Source organism: Penaeus japonicus, unplaced genomic scaffold (assembly GCF_977035675.1).
Source record: "Penaeus japonicus unplaced genomic scaffold, GWHDUDI00000001_assembly GWHDUDI00000028, whole genome shotgun sequence".
NCBI lineage: Eukaryota > Metazoa > Arthropoda > Malacostraca > Decapoda > Penaeidae > Penaeus > Penaeus japonicus.
In genome coordinates this window covers 22887779-22915394 of record NW_028234430.1, presented here as the reverse complement: position 1 = coordinate 22915394, position 27616 = coordinate 22887779, and the positions used below count along the sequence as shown (strand labels likewise).

At 37.0% G+C, this 27616-nt stretch overlaps 1 protein-coding gene across 19 annotated transcripts in view; it reads right to left on the bottom strand.

Annotated features, from left to right (window-relative positions):
• Positions 1-27616, bottom strand: part of LOC122251860 (dystrophin, isoforms A/C/F/G/H-like) — a 1045059-nt gene that overhangs the window by 819431 nt on the left and 198012 nt on the right. For 10 of the 19 annotated variants that reach the window (XM_086553567.1, XM_086553566.1, XM_086553555.1 and 7 more), the window contains 16 exons: positions 26986-27126; positions 26686-26844; positions 22524-25148; positions 16558-22263; positions 9877-10041; positions 8592-8711; positions 8005-8175; positions 6307-6441; positions 5583-5789; positions 5332-5478; positions 5038-5181; positions 4736-4935; positions 4460-4603; positions 4221-4368; positions 3881-3994; positions 3379-3648 (listed from right to left, as the gene is read on the bottom strand). In XM_086553567.1, coding sequence (XP_086409693.1) covers positions 3379-3648; positions 3881-3994; positions 4221-4368; positions 4460-4603; positions 4736-4935; positions 5038-5181; positions 5332-5478; positions 5583-5789; positions 6307-6441; positions 8005-8175; positions 8592-8711; positions 9877-10041; positions 16558-22263; positions 22524-25148; positions 26686-26844; positions 26986-27126 — 10596 coding nt within the window. Of the gene's footprint in view, positions 1-3378; positions 3649-3880; positions 3995-4220; positions 4369-4459; positions 4604-4735; positions 4936-5037; positions 5182-5331; positions 5479-5582; positions 5790-6306; positions 6442-8004; positions 8176-8591; positions 8712-9876; positions 10042-10720; positions 15248-16557; positions 22264-22523; positions 25149-26685; positions 26845-26985; positions 27127-27616 lie in introns of all 19 variants that reach the window. The other 9 variants (XM_086553574.1, XM_086553573.1, XM_086553575.1 and 6 more) reach the window with 7 other exon arrangements.

Sequence of the window (27616 nt, the reverse complement as noted above, 5' to 3'; positions counted from 1 at the left end):
CTCTCTTTGATTCACATACTAGAATTTTTGTGTTTGTCAGTTTTACTGTTTTACTATATTATGAGGCTTATACTATATTTGTCATCTGACAGGCCTTCATAATATTGTAATCCACCTAAATTGTAGTGTAGAGCCCATATTAGCTCATTAACTTCTTTACACTTAAGAATATTACGAGAGGACCAAGAACAACTTTTTCCGTAAACAAACCATCACGAACAAAAAAAACAACAACATGCAGAGATGGGGAAGAGGAAGACGACCTGTGCTTACAACTGCGAGTGCCACAGCACAAACAGCTATGCTGGCACAGGGTCACATTGCAGCCATATGCTCTAGTTCACCTTCCTCTTCTCATTCTGCATCCACGCCCAGCACCCCCGGTACTTTAGAGAGGGAGGTCGGCATCTTGCTGTGAGCCACTGCTCAGAAGTTAGTGCCATTCAAGGTTTTCTTTCCTGCTGGTGCCAGGAGAATGGTGCTATCTATGCTTGGGATTTTAAATGAAATCTACATTACGGTAATTATGTTATTTGTAATGCTAATTCCCATCCTCAGTCACCAAGTAAAACTATTACCCTTAGTATAATTAAAAAAAAACATTATTGGTAAAGAAACAAATATTTCCGTCACTCGCGCCAGATATACATTTTTTTACCAACGTGTTTATGTCACCGTATTCAACGAGCTAAAGGCAAAATATCCCTTACGAAAATACAGAAGAAAAACTTCCAAGCGATGGTCTCTGTATGCAAAGGGAAGTCATCCACCACAATTTTACACCAGCGATACTTGGTGGTGGTGACCCCATGGACCGATGAACACTTGCGGTTCGCGGAACTCTTAATGAATATTGTATATGTAAATGTTTATTTCTGTTGGATCAGTAAAGGTAGAGAGTAGTTGCTCCAGTAACGATGATTATGGCAGCTATGATCTGTCGTAATCATTAATCTATACTGTCTTCGTTACCAGAAACATTTGGATACTAAAACATCTCCCTATGCTAATTATTCCTTTTTTCATAATAATGACGATTTTTGGTCGGACCTTTATCATCGCTTTACTGCTTACTGACATATCTATGTTGATGATATATAATGCATATGTGTTGCAACATAAAGATCTCCTATCAAACCAATACAAAAAGATGATTTCGTAAGTTTTAAGGAACACAATTTATATGATAAGCAATTCAATTCACTACAATTACCATCTGTCCCATTTATCCATTAAACATACACAACCACATTATTCTTATTACAACAACCCCACCAATTATACGCAATACGCATCCCCCTCCTTCTATCCCTAGTGACTTGGGGATGAGGCATGCTCGCTAAGAGGTCCGAGGAGCCTACGCATGCCACCCGTTAATTTCGTGTTCTCGGTCTTTTTTTAGGCATTCCCCATCTGGTACGATGGCGGCGTAGGCCTACCGTGGCGCGTGGTCTAGTCCTTCTCCCCCCTCATAAATACGAAAGTATTCAAGTTACAGAATAAACGAATCGTTTTTATTTATTTGTTTGTTTCTTTATGTACGCCTATGCTACTAACGGTATATATAGTATTGGGGTTTTACAAAAGAAATCAAATTAATAATATCACTACACGGTTGTCTTCGCTACCACATCACAACTACCAGTAATTAAAAAAAAAATCAAATTGTACGACTTCCCATTCTCGAAAATAATCATACATAAACATAAATATAAACTACCAAGTGATACTTATTCGTCTGCAAGACAGAATCTTGTTTACGTCAAGTTATACATGACCTTGATGTACGTAATCGTGAATGCCAAAATAATAGTGTAAAATGCTGTACGGGATTAATATCTAAGATTCTTTTTAGATTTCTTCCGAGCCTGATTCAAACTTAACGGCAGCAAGGACATTATTGGAAGTAATACTGTACCATAAAACTACTGTTACAAATGTTATTACTTTTATTACTTACACGGCTATTCTAGTTTCTATTCTATTATGATGATAACTACTTTGGCTACCACTACAGATACTGCCATTGCCACTGTTGTTGTTACAAACAGTATCGCTATTACTCATATCAGTCCTTATATCAGGAGAATGAAAATAGGAGCAGGAGTTGAACGACGACGAGAACAATAACACCAACAAAGGCAACACGAAACGGTACAAGACGAAAATAAGATAAAGAAAAAATAGTAGGGGAAGAGGTGAGAAAGAAAAAAAGGTGAGACAGATGACAGAGGTAGTCTGGATGAAGAGGGAACAGAGTAAGAGTAAGGTTAAGAGAGAAGACTTCTAAACGAGAAAAATAATAGATAAAAAAAATGGCATACGTTTCTTCACGTGATCCATCTCGCTAAGACAGCGTGTCGTGGCGGCTCATCAGAGCCACCGCATGTAGCCACTAGCAATCACAGTTGCGTGCTCGACCACACGCCCAGACGGTACCGTAGTCTGAAGCTTTTCACCTTGTACTTTTATTCGTTTTCACACACACAAACACAAACGCACACGAACACATACATACATACATACATACATACATACATACATACATACATACACGCACACACACACACACACACACACAAAAACACACACACACACACACACACGCACGCACGCACGCACGCACGCACGCACGCACACACACACACACACACACACGCACGCACGCACGCACGCACGCACACACGCACACACGCACGCACACACACACACACACACACACACACACACACACACACACACACACACACACACACACACACACACACACACACACACACGCACACGCACACGCACATGCACACGCATACGCACGCACGCACACACACGCACAAGCACGCATATATCACACACACACTTATTGTTTCTTCCCCTTCTTACGTGGAATCTACGGTCTCTTGATTCCTTGTGTGACAGGGGATTGTGTTTTTGTAATTCTCCCTTTTGTTGATTTTTTCCAGCATTATGCTTTCACAGTCAATATCATCAAATCTTAGGACAAGAGACCCTCTCCTGATGGTCATTTCTCATTGTCAATCTTCCTTATAACTAGTGTCTTGGTTGCGGTTCTAGTAATTTCAGCAGTGCCTCCTTTTTCTTCTTAAAGTCACATCCTTGTGTTTACATTAATATCCCAAAATTAGCAAAGTTTATCCCATTTTGAACTTATATCTCTGCTTATTTCAATGTATTATTATTTTTGTCAAAATCATTATTTCTATTCTTTAGTGTTCAGATTTTTCAAAAATATTTAAGTACTTACTGATAAGGCATAATATCTTTTACACATCATACATATGATATCTTATACATCCGGAATACTGACAGTGTTCTATTAGAAAACAAATACAACTCGCAAAAGAGTAAGTCACAACATACCTTAAGAGCAACTGACACTGTGAGCCCCTTGCTCTCAGTATCCTGCGCCAAGACCCAGTAGGTCGAATCCAAATTCTCATACAGTGTTTCCTTTTCTCTGAGGGTGATCTTCGAGAGTTTGATCTCCTCATCGGTCATGTTACGAAGGGCTACTTTCACCCTCATTTCTTCAGTCCACTTGTACATGTCCTCAACATCAGTAACTAGGGTCTTGGTAACACCTAATTTGGTTTCAATCAAGTTTTTGTAATCTGGTAAGGTCTTTGCCACCTATCAGAAGAAAAATAAATAGGTAAATATTTTATGCACTGTGAACCATTCGAAATGGAAAGATATAGTAATGTCTTGACAGACCTTAAAGACCACAGATATTTTGTAGTATAGTTAAATTATTCTCTTTAATTCATTTATTGTATTACATATATCTGAAAAATATGCTACAGATGTTAACAGTATGATTACAAAAGTTAAAAAAAATAATAAATTATATATGATTTCTAACCTTATTATAATTGGTTTCTAGAGTTGATAGTTGGGCTGGGGTAACAGCTTTTGGCTTGGAATCTTTCAGTTTCTTTAAAAGATTCTGTTTTGTAGTCAGTTCCATTAAATGATTCTGCAAATAAATAAAAATACATATCTAGACATCATATCAGATAAAGAAGTTTGTAAATATCAATATATGAAACTCAGGTTATGACCTACACAACTAACTACTATTACCATCTAAATATACATATAGTACTTGCCTGATATATAACAATAAAGTAGTAATATAAAAACAGATTATACTTGTTAAATGTGATTATTTTTTCTTTCTTTAATAACACATTAAAACTTACCTGGATCATAGTAGAGTGTGCTGAGAGAGTTGCTTCATCTGTGACATTTACTGGAGCATCCATAAGTGCTTGAGCCTGGTCCACCCATACTAGCAAGGCTTCATATTCTGAGCTTGTGCTATCTTTTCCACCTTCCTCTCCAGCAATTCTACGAACATACCAAAAAAAAAAAAGATAATTTAGACAATCGGTATAGATATAGCAATACATATTTTCATAGCCAAAACCACATTATTTACCTTTCTCTGCGAGCAGCAAGATCCAGTAACAAAGCTCGCCATCGCTTCATCAGGGTGTCCACACGCTCCTGCAGACGCTTGGCATCATCAAGACTCATGTCCTCTGTCACTTCCTTGCAGGTTGACTGAAGGGTTTGACTTGGCCTTTCCAGAAAATCAAGTTAGTTGCATATTTGGTACGGGATTTTTATTTCATATATATTCCATTTCAACAAGAGACTGAACACCCTCTAGAAACTATCATAAAACAAAGACTTACACCCAAAAAATAACTACCTGTGTTTCAAAGTGACTTGCTTCTCAAGTTCCTTTTGGGTAATCTTGGCTTCTGGCAAAGGCTGGTTAGCAGTGATTTGGACTCTTTCCTCAATGGTGCTCAGCCATACAGAGAAATCATCAATAGTCTTCTGGAGTGTGCGCCATGTTTCAGAACACTGTAGCCACAGGGCATGTCTTTCTGTGTAGCCCCTGTTCACCTACAATTAAAAACAATTTAATAAATAAAGATGTGGTTTGGCAAAGTCATCACAATTTTGCTAAAGCTTCAATGGTAAGACATAATTATCATAAACATTTACCTGAGCCCATTCCTCTCTCAGCTTATCCATTACTCGTCGTATTTGCTCGGACTGGGTTTGAGTGACGTTCTTTATAGTATTATTACGTTCTGTTTCAAGATGATCAACCCTTGGTTTCAGCGTCTCCAATCCTTGCTTTATTGTCTGTGATAATGGAATATGATAGGAATATGATTCATTCAATCTAACTGAAATTACTTTTATTGTATGTCAGATTACTACTATGTCTCATAATTATAACTGAGAAATATTAAATTCTCAAGTAAATAAAATCAAAATGAGAAATTCAACTACCTTTAGCTCCTCTTCCTGAAGTTTCAGGTTATCATAACGCCGACCAGCAAGTTTATTGGCATTCAGCTGCCGGGAGATTGCTGAAATTGCTTCCCTCAAACGATTGACACTTGCAATGAAATCAGGTACTATAACTGGTTCCACCTCCTGCAAAGGGAATTTATTTTTTTTATTTTTTATTTTTTTTTCTAACAGTATAGATAATATCCAGAGATCTAACAATCTTTACATATTACATAAAAAATACATACCTGCTGCACTTTTGAAGAAACAATTGTTTTCTTTTCCAGGCTCACTTTCCGGTACTGACTAAACTGAGTGGTTAGTTCTATCCATCGGGTGTTGATTACTGCCAATAAGGGCTGGATTTGTTCATAGCCATACTTCTTCAGCAGTTCACCACTTTCATTAAGCTTATCTAATTCTGATTTCTTGTCTGCCATTTCCTTTTCAAGAGCCTAGAGAAAGAACACATACAGATACTCAATCTCACAAGTAAACAAAATTTCTGGATAATGTATTATCATATTTCAATAGTGTCACACAATAAAATTTATAGGCCACTTGAGAGCTCATGAACATATATTGTTTAGTCAAATAAATACCAGTGTCTTCAAGCATTAGCTCTTTTCTAGCAGTAAAATATATCATTAATCTATCAAACTGTATCCAAGTGGTACTTCCTTGAAGAACCACTTTTTGTCATACAAGACTTGCATATACACAGTAAATTTATTCTAATAAGATTATAACCATTGGATCTTTTCTTGCTGTAACAAATTATCATCAAATTATCAAATAGAGTCAAAGTGTTTTTTTCTTGCAGAACCTCATTTTGTCATGAAAGAATGCATTTATATAATAAATCTAAACTGTTCAGCATTCAAGAAGCAAATCATAAACATAATCTGAAGGCTAAAAACAATGTTATCTAAAAAAAAACTCTGCCAATCATTATGACAATCTTATACTTACCTCAAGTTGACTTTCATCATTGTTTACGAGATGAAGCCTCTTCGAAACATCATTCATCCAACCAACAACATCATCAGACTTTGACTGTATGTTGTTGATTTTAGTGATTACTTCTTCTGTTTCTAGTTTAACAGTCTGTTTGGAATATAATGAAATTTGCATTTAACCTATGAAAATTTGTACTTGTATACATATAATGCATAATACTGTATTAGTTACAACTCAAATTTGCATTCTTATTGAAAATGTGCCAGAAACTCAAATCTGTAGCATCTAGACAACCTAACTTTTCTCATGTGATCTGTTTACCAACTAGATTCTACAAAGATTGAATAAATGATAAAGAATTCAGTAAAACCAAAGATTTTTTTTTCATCCTTGAAAATAATGAATTGAGACAATGTACTCTAATGACCTAAATTCTGCCTCATAAAAAATCCAAATACAGTGATTGTCTATAAAGCATCCTTATTACTTTTCACCTTTTAATAAATCTAAGCAAAACATAGTGATAATAGAAAAAAAAAAAAAAAAAAAAAGAGAAAGTGCAGAGAAAACAAAGCAATCACTGCCTTCTTTTTTCCGCTTGCCTTTAAGACAAGTAGGTGAGTAAGCAAGAAGAAACCAAAGAAATTAGAAGAGCAGCTATTATTCAGTAGATAAGCAAAGCATTGTTAACAAATAATGCCAAAGAAACTAATCTATGATTGGAGGAGGAGAAAAATTAATAATAATAATCAATGATATATAAAAAATCTCAAATGTTCCCTTTAACTGGATTGGGTTGGACTAAACTGGACTGGATTGGATTAGACTCAGTTGAGTAGAGTTGATTCAGATTAGGTCGGGTTGGGTCAGGTCAGAAACAGTTGAGTCCTTCTGGATTAACTTGGCTTGGCTTAGTTTGGCTGGGTGTGTTAGGTTGAGCTAGGTTGGATTGGATTACACAGGATTGGACTGGATCAGGCTCAGTAGAATTGAGTTGAATCAGTTAAAGTCGGTTGGGTCAGAATGAGTTGAATCAGTCTTGGTTGGGTTAGGTTAGTTTAGGGTAGTTTTGAATGGGTTAGATTATGTTATTCTGGGTTCAGGTTGGTTTAGGCATGGTTGGGCTGGGGTGGGTTGGGTTAGACTAGGTAAGATGGGTTTGGGTTGGAATTAATTAAACTGAATTGGGTTGGGCTGGGATAGGTATGGTGGGATGCTGTTGGGTTGGGTTAGATTAGACTAGGTTAGGTGGGTTTGGGTTAGGATGAATTAAATTGAATTGGATATGATTGGATTGGATCAGACTAGGACTAAGTCGGGTAAGATCAGGTCAAGATGAGTTAAACTGTTCTGGGTTGGGTTGGGCTGAGTTGGGATCAGCTGAGTTAGGTAGAATCAGATTAAGCTTGGTTGGGTCAGGAAGAATTGAGCTGGTCTGGGTTGGCTTGGCTTGGCTTGGCTTGGCTTTGATAGGGTTGCATTAGGTTAGGTTGGATTGGGTTTGACTAGAATAGCCTGGATAAGATTGGGCTCAGTTGAGTTAAGTTGATTTAGGGGTTGGGTAAAGATGAGTTTAGTCAGTTTGAGTTGGATTGTGTTAGCAGTCCCTAATTTATAAGAAGAATGTTCTGTGTTTATCTTGTGTACTATGAAAATAATCAATAACTTGAGATTCCCATTATTAGAGAAATTATTATAATGTCTTCATACCTCTGTTTCACCCTTAAGGGAAGACCAGTGTGTACGTAAATCGTGGACAGCAGTGCGAATGGTGTTGGCTCTTGGCACATCCACCATGTGAGTTGTGAGGGTGAGAGTGTCACCACGGGATATGACTGTAGCTACATCAGGTTCCAGCAACGCTACCTCCTGCTCAAGTGCCTACAAGGGAAAGACATCAAGCTCTGGGTTGTCCGGAGGAGGTGTCAGGAACAGTTATATATAACTGAATGTTGAGTTCTAAGTCTGTGAGTAGCTCATGAAACATGCAATAAAATGAAGAGTTTGGTGGAAGTAGTTCCAAAGGCCTTCAAAATGTATTAAAACACTTAGTCACATTAAAACTGATATATAAAGTTATGTGATTCCAGGATTGTGTAGAATATACACAACTTACATGCTGTTTCCCAAAAAAAGCTTACTTTATCACATATTCAGTGTTAATCTGGGGAATAAAGGGTTGCAGTACACTACAACAAAATAATTATTACAATGATACTGTCTATCAGTAAATGTGCATTAATGTAATTTCCTCATTCATTCTTAGACATATCTGAAGAATAAATAAAGCTACAAACCTCAGACTTGTCTTTCGCCTCTTGATAAGAAGGCACTGTGCCTGCTTTATTCTTGAGTTCTGTGATCTTATCCGCCAATAAGGAAACTTCTTGTAGATAAGCATCAACATCATCACCAGCCTTGAATATACAGGATATATACAATTTCACAGGCAATATCAAAAAAATGTTTAGGAATTTTTTCTCATGACATAATGTCTCCATGTCTATACTGAATATGGTGTGAAGCACAGTTAACTCCTTCTTGAAAATGAAATAAAACAATCATATATCAAAATCCTTGTCAGAATAGTTACCATGATGATTATTCTGGTTATCTACCCTCTACCATCTACATTCTGACTTTGTGCCTTTCTGTCATTTGTATGTAACCCATAATCATGTTAATACCTGTACCTGTACCTATGGGTGTGCATGTGTGTTTACCTCTGCATGTGCGTGTGTATTTACGTGTGCGTGGGTGTTTACGTGTGCGTGTGTGTTTACTTGAGCGTGTGTATTTACATGTGTATGTGTGTGTGTATGTGTATGTGTATGTGTATGTGTATGTGTATGTGTATATGTGTGTGTGTGTGTGTGTGTGTGTGTGTGTGTGTGTGTGTGTGTGTGTGTGTGTGTGTGTGTGTGTGTGTGTGTGTGTGTGTGTGTGTGTGTGTGTGTGTGTGTGTGTGTGTGTGTGTGTGTGTGTGTGTGTGTGTGCATACGCGTGTGTGTGTGTGTGTGTGTGTGCACGTGTACGTGTACGTGTACGTGTACGTGTACGTGTACGTGTACGTGTACGTGTACGTGTACGTGTACGTGTACGTGTACCTGCACCTGTACCTGTACCTGTACCTGTCCCTATGCCTGTACGTGTACGTGTACCTGCACCTGTACCTGTACCTGTACCTGTCCCTATGCCTGTACATGTATATGTATGTGCACGTCTATGCATACATGTCCAGGTAAGCATACATGTGCCTGTGTGTATGTTCACAGTCATGGGCATTTGTATTTGCATGTGAGTGTGTCTTAGTCACTTAAATATACATTTCTCAAAAATAAAGTTTGTGCTAATTGCAGCTCTATTGAATTCATGAGAGTAATTTAGAAGACACAAACTCATTTTGCAAGTATGGAAATAATTTACTTTTATTTCTTTAAATTCTGAATTATGTAAGATTTTGGTTTAGAAATCAAAGCTGTGTTGGAAAACTCTCTTTAAAAAATACAGACAAAGTCAATTAAAATTGTTAGCTTAAGAAAATAGGTGACCAGAGAATGCAGTACTTTAGTTTAGACTTACCTTCTGCACTTCCTTTCCACCCTTGTCTACACTCTGTGTTGTGTACATATGGCTGATTTTTGACACTGATGTAACAGTGCTTGAAGAAGTTTGGGTCTGCTGTCTTGAAGTGTCTTTAGTTAAACTTACTACAGTAGGTTTGGGAGTCCCAGCAGCTTCTTGTTTCTGCAGAATCCACCAGCATTTTTATTACAATTTGACTTTCTTTGTCAGATTCATAAATATAGAGAATTTTTATCTAATCACATAATTTCATGTAAAAATAGTATTCATTAAAATTATTTAATTTTGAAAATGTATATCAATTTTATTCTAGTTTAATGGCATATTTTATCAAATTTAGAAATGTTTACCAACACCATAGTAGTAATAACAATAAAAGGGGGCAACATTAAATTCATGCTTTTAGACTGGCAGTATTTTCATAAAATCAGTTCATGGTTAGTAGGATCAGTTCCTAACCTCATTTTTCTGTATAAAATTATCATTATGAAAACAAAAACAGAATTCATATTTTATAATGCTTTAATGTGTGATATATTTACCCATGCATCTGAAACATAATAAATCACAAATACTGGAAGCATTAATATATATACACATCATAAGATAACTTAGACAAGCTTTGGAACTTGAGGCCATGCTTTGCAAGCCTTAATAAATATAAAGTTTTTGATAGTCTTCCTCTTGTTAGTAATTCCCGCATGATTTGCTTCAGGCAGATAAACCAAGTTCTTCCTCACATGAACCTTGAGATAAAGTGACAGTGATGTGACCATTACCAAGTGTCCCAAGCAGAGTAGCGCAGGTTCTTGCTGAGGCCTTGAGCCTTCTCCATTCTTACCTCAGCCAGGACCTTTATGGCTTCCTCCTCTAGAGTTAGATCATCATCAGTTGTGTCCTCATAGGGTAATTCTTCTCCCTCTGTCTCACTGAAGATTAACTCTCCCTCACTTGCATCTGTACAGCAACTTATGGTACTAAACCGTGAATCCCTTTGTCCTGACCAAGTTAGGGGTCCTTTTCGGATCTCCCTCAGAGGCACTGACTTATCACTTCCCTCATCATGACCTTGCCCATCGAGTGATGGTGTAGACTGATCAGTCATAGAGGACCAATTAGCCTGTGAAATATCTGAAATTTCTGCTGATGAATGTAAAACTTCCATAGATGATGAAACTTCATCTGAACCAAGAGATTCCACCATTTCTCCTGAGGCATCATAATATGGACTGGAGCTGTTTGAGTTTGAAGTATTACAGGAGCTAGAGCTTTCTTTTTCTTTGAGGTCTTTATGTTCCTTGTTTTCTAGATTGGCATGTTTTGTTTCACAATGCTCTTCTATCACAACAAAACCAATATCTTTCAACTCATAATGGCTATAAGAATGTAGTTCCTTTTCATTACTTTTGAGTGCTATTCCTTGACTAACTTTTCCAGCATCATCTGATGTGCTACTGCTAATTCTATCCTGACTAAAGGAAATACTTTTCTTATCTTCATCAATAATGTCATTAATATTAGCATCAGCTGTATACTGGCTCACACATAGTGACACTTCAGTCTTAGCTGAAGAGTCTGATGGTAACTTTCTGTTTTCAACATGATGTTGAAGAACTATAAAATGCCCTTCCTCTGAAGATTGTCTAGTAATATGCTCCTGGTTTTCTTCTTTTAGTTTAGAAACCTTGCTTGCTTGTTCTTCATCAGACTGAACAGAACTATCATCCCTTAAATCTTCTGAATGAATATCTGGAATTGATATTGTAACCTCCTGCTCCTCACTCACTTCTGTGGTCTGAATGACCTGAGCGACATCCACACTTACCCTTCTCTCTAAATTGACCTGATCTTTTTCTTCTACATTCAGAATCTTAATTTCAGTCCATCCTTCTTCATGAACTAGTGGAATTTCTTGAACTGTGTCACTTGTTCTTGAGACATTAAGATCTGATTTCTCTTCTTCTTCACTGGATAATGTATAGTCAGGGTCCTCTTTTTTCTTGTCTTTTATAATATCAACATATGCAGATTTTTCCATGTCTGTATTTTCAGCTTTCTCCTCTTCTACAATATATGAAGGTTCAACCATTAGAAATCCGGGATTCATTAAAACCATAGAGTCATCAATATTTTTAAGTACTGAACCCTCTGATAAAGTCCCTTCTGTACTGGAACTATTTTCCTTTAAATCACATTTAGATTCATTAACTGGCAAAGTATTTATTGTACAACTTTCAATAGGATAATATTCATGTTTGATTGGTACACTTGAAATTATTTCCACAGTATGATTCTTTATGTCCTCATTCATCTGTATTCCAGTTGTGACTACTTCTGCCTTTTGATATGCAGTGTTGTCTCCAGGTACTTTCTGGTGAATAGGTTTCACTCCAATGCAAGTGGCAACTGCCTGTTCCTCTTCTTTGTCTTCATCTTTCTTTAAGTCTTCTTTCCCACTCTCAACAGCTTCAAGAACTGTGGGTGATTTACCAATCTGTTTTATTCCACCTTGATTTCCAGTTTTTGTAATCAATTCTTCAGATACTGATCTTACTAATGGGTCCTTGGCTTCACCACTCTTCACGCCAATTTGACTGTCATCTTTCACTGATGCTGTCTCAGATATCTTCTTAGGCAGACTTCCTATTGGAACATGGATTACTGTTTCTGCTTCTGACAATGTAGACACAGAACTATCAATGCTTACATGCCTTTCTAACTTGATTTCAAGAGAGACACTTGTAATCTCTGGGTGTACAGCCTCTCCTATGGCAGTGCATTCAGCCATTTTATCAAGGCTTTCATCACTCTCTACAAGATCTTCTTTGTCTTCAATTTCTGCTTCTTCATAGCTTTCATGAGATGATAATTGTTCTTCTAAGTCTACTTCTGGCTCACATTCTACCATCTCAAAACTACTGTTTGATGAACTGCTACTTGTTGCTGAGTGTCTTCTTGTCATAGTATCTAGTGTCTGAATAGTATCTTCCTTTCCAAATTCCTTTAAACTATCATCACTATCACTTTCTGAGGGCCTATAGCTTGAGCTATGAATACAATCTTCAAAGGTTTCAACTGCTGCCAAAGTGCCAGATACATCCTCAACAATTGGACTAATAAACACTTCATTTCTTCCAATAACCACATTATCTGCTTTTTGTTTATCGTTTGTGCAATCGTCTTGAGAAATACTTTCTATTTTATGTGTAGTCATAAAAGAATGAGAAACTACTTTGTCTGTAGTCCCTTCTATTCCAGAAAAGTCTTCCATAGTTTCAGGGTCCTTTTTAGCATATTGTTCTGATGAAGATGGCCGAGACATTTCCAGCAAAACTTTGCTTGCTTCATCCATAACTGTTCCACATTTTATGGAACATTCAGGAGACCCCTCATAATCATCCCTTTTTGGACTCTGAACTCTATACTGCTTGCTTTCATTCGTTGAGGTTTCTGATATATCTGCCTTATCAAAAACTTCTCTTACTTCTACTGACACAAGGTTTACAACAATAGATGGAGTCATGTGACTTTCAACAGCAATCTCAAAGGTTTCTTTCTCATTTTGCACACTACTAGTATATTGAGGAATCACTTTCTCTAGTGATTTTTCAGGTGCTATCTTATCACCATGACTTTGTGATATTTCATGGGAACCTTCACAAACTGGTTTAGAAATATCTAGAACATCTTCATTTACAGGTTGCAAAGTGTGAGTAATATTTGTGGCAGTTTGCACAACATGTACCAAAGGTTTCTCACCATCTTGAGAAACTTTACTTTCATGTTCTCTTGTGAATTTTTGAGATAAAGAAGGAGAGAATTCTGTTTTTGCTTTTACATCTGCATTCATTATATCTCTGTCTGTCTCTGTCTCAGAATCTTTTAAAGGATTTTTGTTTGTGAGCAACAATGGAGCAACTGCAGCATTTCCTATATATTCATTACTTGGTTCAAAATCCTTTTCATCTACTCCTACATATTTCTTATGCTCCACTCTGTCTTTTAAATTTTCTTCTATATCAGACTCTGTCTCACTAACAGTTTCTTCTGGTTCTATAATTACTCTCTCAATAACAGTCTGTGCCCGAGGTTCTTTTGTTCGAGTCACAGTAACCACTTCATATATTATCTCAAGCACTTCTCCTTCCTTTGGCTGCTTTGCATGTACACCTTTTCCATCATCAGGTTTAACTTCAGAAGCAAGATCTTCCTTATTTCTTATTTTGGGAGGTTCAGTCATGGTTAGTTGAATTTTAGGACTTCCTTCTGGTTGATGTACATTTTTTGTAAAAGCAATGCTTGTTTCTTTTTCCTTTTCTTCAAAACTAGCTGTACTTTCAATAACATTAGTTTTGGAGACACTTATTTCTGTTGGTAATTGTTCATAAAAGGAAGAGACTGAAGCTCTGTTATCCTCACTAGTCTGAGGTTCATCTTTAAGTGCGGCTGCTTTTTCAATGTGAGAATCAACATTCACATGCTTTCTCTTTCCTGTTCCTCTTTCACTTCCTCCCTCCAGGGCCTGGATGACAGCATCTTCATAAATGGTGGCTGCTGAGATTCTTACTTTTGAAGGCTCCTCTAGATCATCACTCTCATCGGACGAAGGCGAGTCTATTTCTGCAACTTCTGCTAATGCATCAACATCCTGAAAATCCATCTCCATTTCACTAGTAAAAACCTCATCTCTGTCTATTTCAATACTACTTGAACTAACAAAGCTAAATCGTAGCTCTTCCCTGCTTGGGTTACATGTAGCTTCTTCAGGGATGGACTCAACAGGAACAGATTTTGACTCTGCTGAAGAATTCTGCAAGTTCAAGTCAGTCGGAATTGGAGCATCGTCCCAATCCCCAGAAACCGCCCCACGAGTCTCTGATCCAAAATCAATTGAACCCTCAGTTGAAGATCCTCTTTTACTCTCAGCTCCACTAGAACAAGAGCTTATAGATTCCCAGTTTTCATAGAGAGCTTTTTTTGTAAGCAATCCCCTCTTCCTCATTACTTTTTCTAATTCTTCTGGAGTGACTTTCTCCTCTTTGGATACAAGATAAGACGTGCTGCTTGCTCTGTCTTCTGTTTTAGTAACTTTTGCTTCACTGGTCATTTCTTTTATATCATTATCCACTTCTTCATAAAGTTTTGCAAATCTTTTCCTCTTTTTGATTACAATGTCTTTCTCAGAATCAGAGGTGTCTCCTGTCTCCCTAACACTCATTATAGGTTCTATATCTGCTCTACACTCATCCTCAAATTTTTCACTGGTATCAGTTTCCATCAATTGATGTTCTGCCTCAACACTAGATATTTCATCTTCCTTATTTTGTGAATGAATGCTTACAGTGTCTTCTATGTCTTCAGATTTAACCTGTAAATATTATTTAAGGTAAATAAAACATTTCGCTTTAAAACTATCAAAAAGGTGCTGCGAATCTTATGAAGTATTTTGCTTTACATACAAGAAAATGCTGCTGTTGATCCACATTCATACTTATTGGCAAAGAAATTCATTAAAAGAAGGTAACTAATACAACTGAAGAGAAAATAAAATGTGTTATTTTCCAGGATTTTTGGTTAATCTTATTACTTCAATTTTTTAAGAAATAATAGAGAGCAAATTTAGAGTTAAGAAGATACCAGTTTAGTTACTTGCAAAGATAATGATATAAATCAATGCATAAAATCTTATAATATAAAATATGAAATATGTTTCCTCACAAAGTCTAAGAATACTATTATAGATAAAATAACATCTCATTAAATCCTCTTGCCAACCAGTCAGTCTCATGAAATAGAAACAATTTTCTAGATGTTTCTGATTTTCTGAACTTTTCACCATGTTGCTCTTCCTCTGACCTTTACAAATTTTCAAATTTCAGAGACCAAATGTTTTCCCAGATTCATTTTTCTGCTTAATTCATAATGTTACATAATCATGTATGTGTAACTTTCTCATGCTATCAACAGTGCTTTTGGTGTTATGGTAAATGGTAATAATTCAACAACTGTGTAATGTCATTCCATTACAACAACAATGCCAGTAAAATCCTATGTAATATGTTAAGTAAGAACAGAACATATACTCCCCATGCTAAGTAAGGAAATATATCACTCACACTTATGCCTATCTATTGAACTATCACATTAAATCTCAACCCCTGTACTCCAGGCAGACTTCAGAGTTCTGGTGACAAATGCTGAGTCCGGCAAGGATGAAAATGAATAAAAAATTTCAAAAGAGATTAGATGCTCTGGTTTCTCAGTCTTCATCAGAAATCCATATATCTAATGAAAACTAGTTAACAAATTATCAAATAATTCATCTTGTCTTCTGAAATTATTCATTCCAAAGAATACCCTTCTGATGAATGTCTCATTTGCTGAATCCTCTTCCTACAATCTCATAACCATCAAGAGCAATTAGTGTGGGCATGGATAAAAATTGCATACATTTGCAGTAGGGTAGAATTTCCCAAATGCATATTACAGCGATGATGAGAGTGCATAGGGTAGCGATGTCAAAAATCATCCACCATTATCCACCATAGGAGAGCATTAGCACTTAATACCCAGAGCACAAGGGTTAAGAATCACACCTAGGGATTATATCTCTCTCCAAGTTAAATGAAAACACCATGCACAACTCTCGTTTGTTATTGAATTCCTGAATATACTTACAATACTTTCTGGGATAGATGAAGAACTTGTTACCACAGAATCGAGTTTACAAGAGGAAGGAGAGGTTATGATGACAGAAGGAATAACTGGAGCTTTTGAAACTGGTTCCTGCATTTTGAATCTTTCTAAATCACTAGGTGAATGGGGTACATAGTGAATTTCTTTTGGTCTAGCTCCAGAGCTTACTTTAGGTAAATCACTAGTTGCATAAGGGACATATTGAATTTCAGACTTCTCTTTACTTTTTGTAGTCTCTTTTGATGACACTGTGGCACTAGTTTGTGGCTTTTCTGCTGGTACATGAACTTGTGCTTCTACAACAGACTTTGTTTTCCTGTCAGCTGCCAAATCATTTATTTGGCTTTCATTTGTAACACAAGGAACATAGTTAATCTTAATAGGTTGAGTTTTCTCAGACTTGGCCGTTGGTGGTTTTGAAGGTTCAACTTGCCCAACATCTTCATCGTCAGATGTGATTGCAGTTTCTTTTACTGTACTCAGCTCTTCCTCCCTGATAATAATACTCTGTGTGGTCTTCTTTGCCTGTGGTTTCACAGATGGCAGTGAACTGGCCACCTCAAATTTGATAGGTACATGAGGTACATACTGAATCTTCTTTGGAGCATCTGTTCTCCCTTCCTTTTCAATCTTTGCTGCTTTCTTTTGCTGTTGTAAACTAGTTTGCTGAGGAGGAGACTCTCCTTTTGATGCCCTAAGAGGAACTTCTTTACTACACTTTTCCTCTTCTGGAATACTCTTCAAGATATCTGATGGTGCATAAGGAACATAGTGTAATTTCACATCTTTGTCTTTCTTTACCTTTGCTTCAGTTGGCTTCGTTGTAATCTTAGCTTCTGTCAGTACTGCTGATCTTTCAGTACTTGTTTCTTTTGTTTCACATGATTCTTTTAACAAATCAGAAGGAGCATGAGGTACATAATGTATTTTGGGTTTTGAATCTGTTACTGCAGACTTTTCAGCCTCTGATGTTTTATTTTCTGTTTCTATAGGAACATGGGGGATATATTGTATCTTTATATCCGTCTTCTTTTGAGATGTAAGACTCACAGGTTCCTTTGGCTTAAGTTTGTCTCCTTCCTTTCTGTAACTTTCTTTCACTGTAGCAGCATTCTCTTCTTCAGGCACTGAAGCTTTCATCATCTCAGAATCTTTAGCCTTTGGAGTTTCTGGTATGCTGTCTTTTTCTTTTTCTGAAAAAGTGCTACAATCACTTTTGACTTCTGAAGTATGTGTTATAGTTTTGTGGTTTTCCCCATTAGATATATTAATAATTAATGTTTGTATATTGGTTTGTTCAGTTACCTTAATCTCATGTTCTGTTGTAACAACAGACTTCACCTTCGCTTCCTTACCTGGCAATTCAGATTTAGCAGTCGTCTTAGTTGATGATTTATCTTCTGTGATCTCCTCTCTGACTTTCAAACCTTCAGGACAGACTGGTATATCTACCAAATTAATTGACTTGTCTTCACTTCTTTCACTTGGTTGATGATGAGGTGAGTAGCATTCCTTCACAACCATTTCTTGTTCCATGACTTTTTCGGCAACTTCAGGTTTGCTCACATTATCATCCACATGTTTTGCAGTTTGTCCATACTTAATTCCAGGTGGAACAAAAGGAGTATACTTTAGTTTGCTTTCCATCTTTGGGCTCTCATCAGTTGGTGCCATTTTTACTTTCTTTATTGCCTTTGCTTCTTTACTTTTCTCTTTCTTAACAGGTGCACTTGCTGATATAGTATCTAATCTATCAAGTTTTGTATCTGGTTTCCTTACCTGTTTAGTTGAAACAAATGGCAATTCTGTCTCTCCAGGGGATAAAATTTCCCCTGGAAATGCTGAATCTGATTCAATAGTCTCTGAGGATTTTTTCTTGTCTCCAATATCTGTAGCAATTTTAATACTTTTTATAGAACTGGTCTCATGAGAACTGTTTTTAGATGTTGTAGAAGAATACTGATATTTTTCAACTTTAGATACATCTGAGAAATGCTTATCTGGTGAAGTTTCAACTTCTGTTAGGAAAGTGCTCCTATTGGCAGATGCAACCTCAGGTTCCTTATTGCATATCTTTTCTATCCCAGGGCCTTCTTCATGGGCTGCACTATCAAACAAGTTATCTAAACTAGCTCCTCTAGAAGAATGACGAGAGCTTTTCAAAAGAGCATTGAAAGATGGCTCCATTACTAATTCTTCTAGTCCTCCTTCTTCAAGAGGAATTTGCTTTTCTTCTCCTCCTTCATCAACAAGTGCTTCTGTCCCTTCTAGAGTGCCACTTACAGTGACAGCTACTCCATACCTATCTTTAACAGCAAAGGAGTTATCCAAATCATAGTATGAGAGGGCTTCAGACATAGTATCATCTTCTGCAGTGTTTGCTCTGAAAGTGTACCCAGCTGGCATTGCTGATTTCACACCAGTGATAAATGCTATTTCATCAACAGAAATGTCCTCAAAATCAGTGCCTTCACCTGACAAACTCTTAATCTCAAACCCTGTAACAAGATTTGGATTCATCAAGGCAGCCTCACAACCTAAGGGTATCCCTTCCTCTGATACCTCAGATATCACTACTGAATCTCGAGAACTTTCAACCTTAGTTGAAGGATCTTCCCTGTTTGAATCGCTGACAGATACAACTGCTTTGACAGATGTAGTTATCACATCATCCTTACAACTATCAAGTTCAGCAACTTCAACAGTACATGTATATCTTTCAGGTAAATACATTTGTTTCTCACATAATAGCTCTGAATATGACTCTTCTATTTCCATTGAAGCTGTTGAGATCTTTCTACCACATTCATCCACCTGAGTGTTGGCAGTTTTGTATATTTGATCTGCCATATCAACTGACTCAAGTCCCTCAGTAGATGCCATTTCCTTCTCCTCAGACAAAGACTGTTCTATCAAAGGTTCACATTGGTGTGGTCTCTCAATGACTTCTAACACTTCTACATCAGAAGCAACAGATATTTTTCTCTGAGCAAAGTTATCTGCAACCAAATATGAGGCTGAACTATTTGTAGTTGCATTACAACTTTCATTGTCCTGTGGGGTTCCCTGAAGAACTGTTTCTGGGGAGACCAAAATAGCTTCTTTTAGAATCTCTCTACCTGTCTCTGAAGCACTTCGCTCAAGAGCAAATGCTCGAGCTTCCACACCAGTTGTGCCCACAACCTCAGGTATTTCATAAGGTATAACTTCAACTTCTTTAGTTGCTGTAGATAATTTTCTCTCTACTTCTTGTTTGTCCTCTTCTGGTGCACCTGGAGCTGAATTTTTCATCTGGATAACACTACTAAGTACAGCACCTTCAGCTAAATTGTCCTTTACTGTTAGTGATATATCTTGTGGATAAGTAAATGATTGTGTTTGTAGAAGCGGTGTTGATATTGCAGAGACTACTTCTTGTTCTGCAAATGTAAATTCTTCAGTTGCTGTTGATATTTTCTTCTCAGTTTTGTGAGGCTTACTTGCACCTGGCACAATTTCAGTTGCTTCTGAAGCAACATTTTCAGCATTTGGATTAGGCAACTGGTCTTCAAAGGAGAAGGCATCACTAGATTGAGATTTACCCATTTCACTTTCCATCATTTCAGTATCAATAAAACCAATGGGGAGCTTTTCTACATTTTCTTCTCTTGGTGATGCTCTATTGCTATCTACAATCAGAAGGCCACTCTGAATGTCAGGTATGATAAGTTCTTCTGAGCTTGATAAGGGTCCAGCCACCTGCACCACTTCAGATCTTACTGCAATAAAATCTTTAATATTGTCAGCTTTAAGAGAAGTTTGTCTTTCTACAGCAAAAGATTGAATGGGACCAGAACATGTTTCAAGAGTACCAGCTATTTCACCACTTTCAATATTTACTTCCATGGAAGCAGTTGATATTTTACGGCCAGTATCTCTTCCATCTAGACTTTCTACATCCATTAAGAATATGTCATCTGATTTGGTTACCACACATTCACCAAAGTTTTCATGAACTGAAAGAGATGTTTGCCTCTCATGTGCAAAAGACTGAGGAGGTTGATCTGGAATTTTTAAATCACCAGCAACCTCTCCCAGTGAAACACTCACTTCCATTGAGCCAACTGATATTTTACGTCCAACATCTTCTACTCTTAAACCTGAGTGTGGAACTGCTCCTTCAGTGCAAACAATTTCTGTTGACAAAGGTGTTACCATATCATCAACACCTGTTGATAATTCTTGAAATGACAAACAGGCTTCAGGTGGTGCTGTTTGGGTTGTTATATTTTCTACAACCTCTTGTTCAGCCAATACCATATTTTGTGATGCTACAGATACCTTTCTGGAGGAGGCCCCTTCATTGCAAATCATTTGTGAACCCTCTAATGAGCCATCAGATTGTGGGGCATCCTGTAATAATTCAGCTATATCAGCCTCATCTGGTGGTGTTACCACAGCCTTTCTTCTGTCTTTTGATCCTTCTACTTGGTAAATAACTTCAATCACTGACCCACTTTCCACATCTGAAGCTTCAATCATTTGAGTCTGGATCTCTGAGGTGCTTGAATGAGATGAATCAAGCAGTAATGTGGCAGTACCATTTTCCTCCTCATTGTTCAATTTCTCAGTAATATTCTGAGTTGTAGTAGTTATGTCTCCTTTAACATGACATTCAATCAATGATGTTGCATCAGTGCCAGGTTTTGAAGCTCTACTTATATTTTCCAACACTTCATTTCCTACAGCTTCAGATACCATATCACTGCATACAGCAATACTTTGTCCTTCATGTGGCAAGTCGGGAGTTTTTTCTGTAACCACATCCATGTCAATTTGCTCTTCATCAACTAACATAATAGGTATATTTCTAACCACTTGAGGCTTACTGACAGTCGGATGCTGCATTTCAGATGATGCATCTGTAGTAGCTGGAATATTTCTTGTTGTCTCTGATATGTCAACAGGAACAGGCTGAGACTGAGGGACTTGAGTCTCAGGCAAAGATTCAATATTTCCTTCAGACATTGTTTCTGAAGAGGCCTGTTCATCATCAATAATAATGGGAATATTTCTGCCTACCTTAGAGTTATTACCTGCAACAGGAAACTGAAACTGCATACTGTGAACATGCATTGTACTAGGCATATCCCTTGTAAAATTAGACCACAATTCAGCAGGACTTGTAAAATTCTGAATCCCTCTAATTGTTGCTGTAGATGTAGAAGACGATGTTACAGAGGATGAAATTATTTGGACAGTTTCACTAGTATCATCAGGATCTTGCATGATTTCTGAGCTTAGAGTCTGAATTGGAGATGGTGATCTAACTGGCGTTTCAGAAATACTGACACTCAAACTCTTGGTTTCCTCTATTTTTCCCTCATCTTCTTCCTCCATTGGTTCCACAGTGACAGTACCATCTTGTCCCTTTGCATCTGTATCTAAAATCAATACATTGTGTCTTGAAAAGAAATCCATCATTGATGATGATATTCCACTTGAAAGATGTGTCAATGTAATTGGTGTCACATCAATTGTTTGCAAACCCCCATCACCTGAAACATTCTTCTGGCTCAATACAGAGAACTGGTCACTAACACCTTCAGAAGGAACAAAAGTTGGGATAGTAGAAGATACTGAATGCTGCCCAGTAGACATAGCGACAGAGCCTAATGAAGAGTTGTCTACTTCACATGCTGGATTTACCTGAAAGCAAAGGTTAAAGGTCTTACAACATCCATATGGATGCTAAAGACATGAAACAAATTAAGAGCACAAGTTATCAATGAAAATTAAGCAGTAGCAGTAGTAGAGGTCGGTAGTAGTAGCAGTAGCATAAAGAACCCTCTGTCACCAAAAGTGGATATTCTGCTTTCAAAGAGTAATGTGACTACTATTATAAAAGAAACCTAAGGTTTATCTAACTCAGTGTAGACATTAGGGTGTGTCTAAGAAATTAAACCTACCTTTTTATCATTTTCAGCATCTCCCTCTTGTAAGGCTACCAAGAAACTGGGACATTCAATAACAGTTGGTCTTCTTTCCTTCTTGTTTGAGTCATCTTCATCAGAGGAACTGCTTGAGCTTTTATCAGGTCCTTGAACACAAGAAATATCCTTCTGGCTCACTTCCATATCAGGATCTACAACATCTGTCTCACTGCCTTCCTCTTCAACAAGCTCCATCATGGCCTTGCCTTCTGTAACTTCATTAACTGTAGTCATCACCTCAGCAGAACTTGGTCTCGAGATTAGTGTCACTAGGACTGCTTCCTCAGCCTCTGGAAGCCGATCTTCTGTAGAAGTTACGAAGGTTATCCCATGTACTACCTGGGAACTCTGTACAGAAACTTTCTGTACCAACTTGTCTTTATCATCATCAGTCTTTCTAGCCTCAGTCAGGGATGTCACAAATGAAGATTCATTGCTTACATCATCATGAAGGGGAGTAGTTATTTTTACTACACTTGCAGGTGTTTCAAGAGACACTGGATCTTTCTCGAACAAACCTTTTGCCTGGGCAAACTCAACATCACCAACATGAACTTCTTGTACTCTAAATTCAATTGGGTCAGCTTCACACTTAGCCTCATCCTTGGTTAAAGAAGGTTCTTTGACTGCTACTAATAAATCTCTGACAAGTGTATCTCTCTCAGTACTTGAAAACTTAATATTGGTTTTGGCTCTATCAGGTGCTGATGTTTCTTCTATTGCCTCAGTTGTTGAATCAACTTTCATATCCACATCTTTATTAGGTAATTCATCTGTTTTGGATGTCTGAATGCTTTCAGAAACATCCATTTTTTCTGTGGGTAGTTTATTTCTCCCTTGTGGATCTTCATCTTCAGTGTCACTTAACTCTGCATCACTCATAACTTCTTCAAGCTCAGCAATCATAGCTTGCAGTTTCTCAACAGGAAGCTGCTCATAATCTTTTTGAGCATGGCTTTCTTCTTCAGCATCAATATCTTTCTCACTGATCTCTTTTTCAGTCATGGACTGCTTACTATCAGATGTTACACCACTTGATATACTACTGATTTTAGCACTGATAATATCAGATAAAGATTCTTTACTTCCTGGAGAAACTAGCTGCTGTGAACTGCTAATATATGCATGGGTAACAGCTTCACTTGAAGCTATTTGTGACTGCTGTGAAATAAACTCTACAGTACTTACTTCCTCATTCCTAGAGGTGTCTAGGATAGTAAGGCCATGAGCTCCCATTGGTGCAAATAAATTATCTCCTTTAGAAGACACACTCTCAGTCACTGATTCAAGATCAGAAAAGGTGCCCTCAAAGTCTCGACTAGTTTCTGAGGCAGGAGCCATGTCAGTATCAACAGAGGCTAAAGACTCTAAATCATCATCATCACGCCTTCTGATCTTAAGAAGGGAGAATCTTTCATCACCACTTAAATCTTGATCAATGTCCTTCTCTGAACTTCTCCTTCTATTTTTTTCAATTGCTGATAAATTGATATCTTTTTCAGCAACTTCTTTTAGACCTGCAATGAGTTCATCAAAATTATCTAGGTCATCTTCATTTTCCGTGATCTTCCTCTTTCTATCTTTTCCTGGAGAATCCTGAGAGGAAAGGTCACTAGAGAGGAGACTGTTTGGAGGAAATTCAGCTGTTGGAGATACTTCTAGTGATGAGTCTATTGGTGATTCTTCTGAACTACCACAGGCAAGAATGTCAGCCTCTAATTTGTCAACCTTCTTCTCTGAAGATGTCCCAGGAATGTTAAAGGATAAATGGGATATTGTCATTTTCACTTCCTCCACTTCAACAAGACTCATCTTCTTTTTCTGTTCTGTATCATCAGATGGCTGCTCCTCTAAAACATACTTCACAGTTTCTGTGTCAATTCCCTCCATCTCAGATGATGACCTATCCACTTTCTTTGTGACAGTGTTTGTTACAAGTGTCAGAGTATGATCTTCATCTGCTGCTTTATTCTCTCTAGGTTCAACTTTGATAACACTATCTACAAGAGAAGATTCTCCCCACCTAGCACTGTCTGCTGATGAGAACATTTCCACTGAATCAGATACATCAACAGTCTTAAGTCCAGGAACAGGCATATCATTTTCATCAATTTCCCTGTGACATTCTGAAATTTCACCCAATGGCTTTTCTTCAACAGAATGTACTTTTTCTGATTCTGTAACAGCCTCCATTATTTCACTATCATCTATGATTGGTGAGGTAAGTGTGGTACTTGTAGACATAACACTCTTAACAAGACCAATACTTCTGAGAGAAGCACCTTTTTCTTGCTCCTCATTGTTTGAGGAAGTATCAGCAGCCCAGCTTGGCTGGACAGGTGCTGAGGCACCATCTTGTTGATGAACGTGCATCATTAATTCATCACTCACTTGTGAAGTTCCCTTGGTATGAATGAGTTGTGTAGTTGTGGAGGTTAAACTAGTAGTAACAGAGGTTTCATGTACAACAGAAGTGGTAATGGTGGAAAGGTTGGTGGTAGTGGATGTGTTGGTTTGGCTGGGAGATGGTCTGGACCCTTGTGTCTCAGCTGTCAGGGTAACTGAAGTGAGGCTTGTCCCCTGTATGTCTTGAGAGCACTGCTGAAAAGACACATATGGGATCTTTCTCACCAATTTAGACATTACTCAACTGTGAACTCTGCTGGCTTGCTACTTTTAACTTCTACAAGTCAGTTTGGAATGTAATACCTTGGTGAGATCAAGCTGCTGCCGTAAGTTCTAGTCCAGCAGAAGCAGGAGGGTTAACAGACCAGACACCACATGTAATGTTGATAGAGCCAGCAAGAAGGTTATTAGACAAGTTACCAGAATAAAGTTGAGCACAAATTGTGATAAGAAATCAACATATGTACACAAAACCCTCAAACCTGACTAGATTGCCATATGTAAGCTCAAAACACCTTTGCCCAAAAAAAACATCTGCTACAGGCACTAAGTGTCTTAATCTAAACTCAAACAATGAAACTGATATAATATGTACAATACATGTTTACAAATATACAACTGGATTTTAACAAAAGCAAGTATTAGTCTCATATTGGCAAGTGTACTATATGTCATATTAGAAATTAATAAATAGCTTTGTAAACAAAATTAAAATGTATCTAAAAAATATGTGAAAAGACACTTTTTAAGCAAAAATACATATGCACTATGAATATTAGTGCCACATCTAAAATAATTAATATTAGACACTGATAAACTGTAACAGACTGAGTATCTGTCTAGATACTATAAAACTTGAAATCACAATACCAAACAAAAACAAGCCACATTATCCCCCAAAAGCAGAATATCCTTGAAGTATAAAAATGCATATAAAATGGGAAAGGAAAGCAAAGTCAGGGGATCATAAGGTCACAGAGAAATTGCGATCAGTACATATGGGACTGAGGGAAAAAATCCATGAAATATTTTGAAAGTATATTGTCAAGACATAATAAAGTGTTAGTCATATTAGTTCTTCACACTGCAGAATAATTAGACTTAGAGGTGAAAAAATAAGAAAACTTTACTGAAAATCATAGAGTATCTGAGAATTCTTGCACTCTAGTTTGATTATAAAATCCTTTTTTCATATTATCATCTCACAAAGGTAGAGAATCAAATGTTCATAGGAGAGCCAAACGATGCATAAGCCTCCCAAGCACAACATGCAACATGCAATAGTTCTGGAGCATCACATCACTGACACACAAACTAACATGAGCAGCAGCTTCTGGTATTTTGCCAAACAGGTGTTTAACTGTTTGTAACATGTATAAGGCTCAATATATTCGTGCAGCAGAGAAGTTCATATAATAGCAATACTATCTTAACATACATAAAATTTTGAATGCACCATACTGAATAAACTTTACTGACAGTAAGCATACACTATACATTCATTGATTCAAGCCATTTATATTTCATAATAGTATTATTAAAAAAACATCCAACAGGAAGGAGAACATGTTACTATTTCAGACATTAAAATGTAAACCGTACAGATTCAAACCCAAATATCATGGTTTAACATTAGTTGTTTTATATGTTTCATTATATAAAGATCTCCAACCATATACTCCTTCCCTTAAAATAAAAACTCAAGTACAGTGACACAAGCAGCAAGTCTTACCTGGACATTCTTAAAGATGTTTTCCCACCTCTGATTAATCTCAATTAGTTCTGGCTGGACACGTGCTTGGAACAGCGCCCCATGGTTAATGAGGTCCACAGCAGTGTCTCGGATGTTTTCAATATGTCCCTTGTAGTTCTGAACTTCAGTAGATATGGACTGAAAATAAATCATTTTAATGCTATTATGAAATCACATGATAATAAAAATTCTAATACAATTGTGAAATTATAGGGATAACAAAACAGATATGCAGCATTATTTCAGTTAGTATTTATCTCAATACTTTAATCAACCAACCTTGATAATTCTAGCTTGTTCATCAGCATTCACTTTGCTTAGGTTTGTCAGTTGATATTCAGTGCTCTGAAGCCATCCCTTAATTTCTCCAAGTCCCACAATAAACTTTTCCATTTCTGCTTCCTTGTTAACTTGCTCACTCTAAAGTTATGCATAAATAAATTATTTATAATAATAGGAAAGATACGTAAAGTCAATTACATGAAAATGCATCCCAACTAAATCAAATTTTAATCTACTATACAAATCTTACAACAATCATGTTATGTCTCTGGGTAAATTATTTTTTTCTTCTTCCAGAAAGCTCTTATTTAAAACCTGACAACTCAAACATAAGACAAAATTAATCTTGAAATTAAAGAAGTACAAAATAATAAAAAATAAAATAAAATTATATCACAATGACACAAAAGAAAACTGACTGTGCACTGTATTTTCACCAATATACCTTCATCACAAATATATCTTTTATCAGGATGTGAGCAGATCTGTAATATGCCATAGTTGGTACTTTGGTGTTTTAGTAATGCTGAAGCAATATTTAAGAGAAGCTGCAAAAATCCATAATAAGCTCCGAGTCAGGAATTCTTCCTGGCTTGTGAAATTATATAAAGATATTATCTAGTCCTGT